General features: G+C 55.1%; 2 protein-coding genes across 2 annotated transcripts in view; both read left to right on the top strand.

Moving 5' to 3' along the window:
- The window catches only part of ASPSYDRAFT_52826 (uncharacterized protein), a gene marked incomplete at its 5' end in the record, with an annotated part of 581 nt that extends 552 nt beyond the window's left edge, over positions 1-29 (top strand). The window contains one exon of the mRNA XM_040848563.1: positions 1-29. This exon is cut by the window's left edge and continues 552 nt beyond it.
- Positions 1-295, top strand: part of ASPSYDRAFT_52824 (uncharacterized protein) — a gene marked incomplete at its 3' end in the record, with an annotated part of 676 nt that extends 381 nt beyond the window's left edge. Inside the window, exon 1 of the mRNA XM_040848562.1 lies at positions 1-295. This exon is cut by the window's left edge and continues 381 nt beyond it. Within this exon, the coding sequence (XP_040695732.1) occupies positions 1-131 (131 nt within the window).
- Position 296: the final 1 nt, after the last annotated feature.

The raw sequence follows: 296 nt of genomic DNA, 5'->3' as shown, positions 1-296 counted from the left end.
CATCTATTACCTCGCATGAAGATGAAACCGTCCCCGCCAAGCCTACCAAAATTTTCCACAAGCCTACGTCCTCCACTCGGGCTGGATCAGGTCCGAACGGTGTTGCCGTACTTATCTCCCCCACAGCTTGAGTGCGCGCAGCTATGGATTGACGAAGTTCGAGTCCTCCAGGACTCCTCATTCACGTTAGTCACGTTGGTCGACCGAATGTGGGGCTTGACCGACGAAGAGGTGGCCTTTGCGCAAGTCCGAATCTATGGGCCGTTTACCGTGGACTGGATACAGCGTGCGATACC

This window comes from Aspergillus sydowii (assembly GCF_001890705.1).
Source record: "Aspergillus sydowii CBS 593.65 unplaced genomic scaffold ASPSYscaffold_31, whole genome shotgun sequence".
NCBI lineage: Eukaryota > Fungi > Ascomycota > Eurotiomycetes > Eurotiales > Aspergillaceae > Aspergillus > Aspergillus sydowii.
The sequence above is the reverse complement of the archived record's forward strand: the minus strand, read 5'-3'. Positions and strand labels throughout refer to the sequence as shown.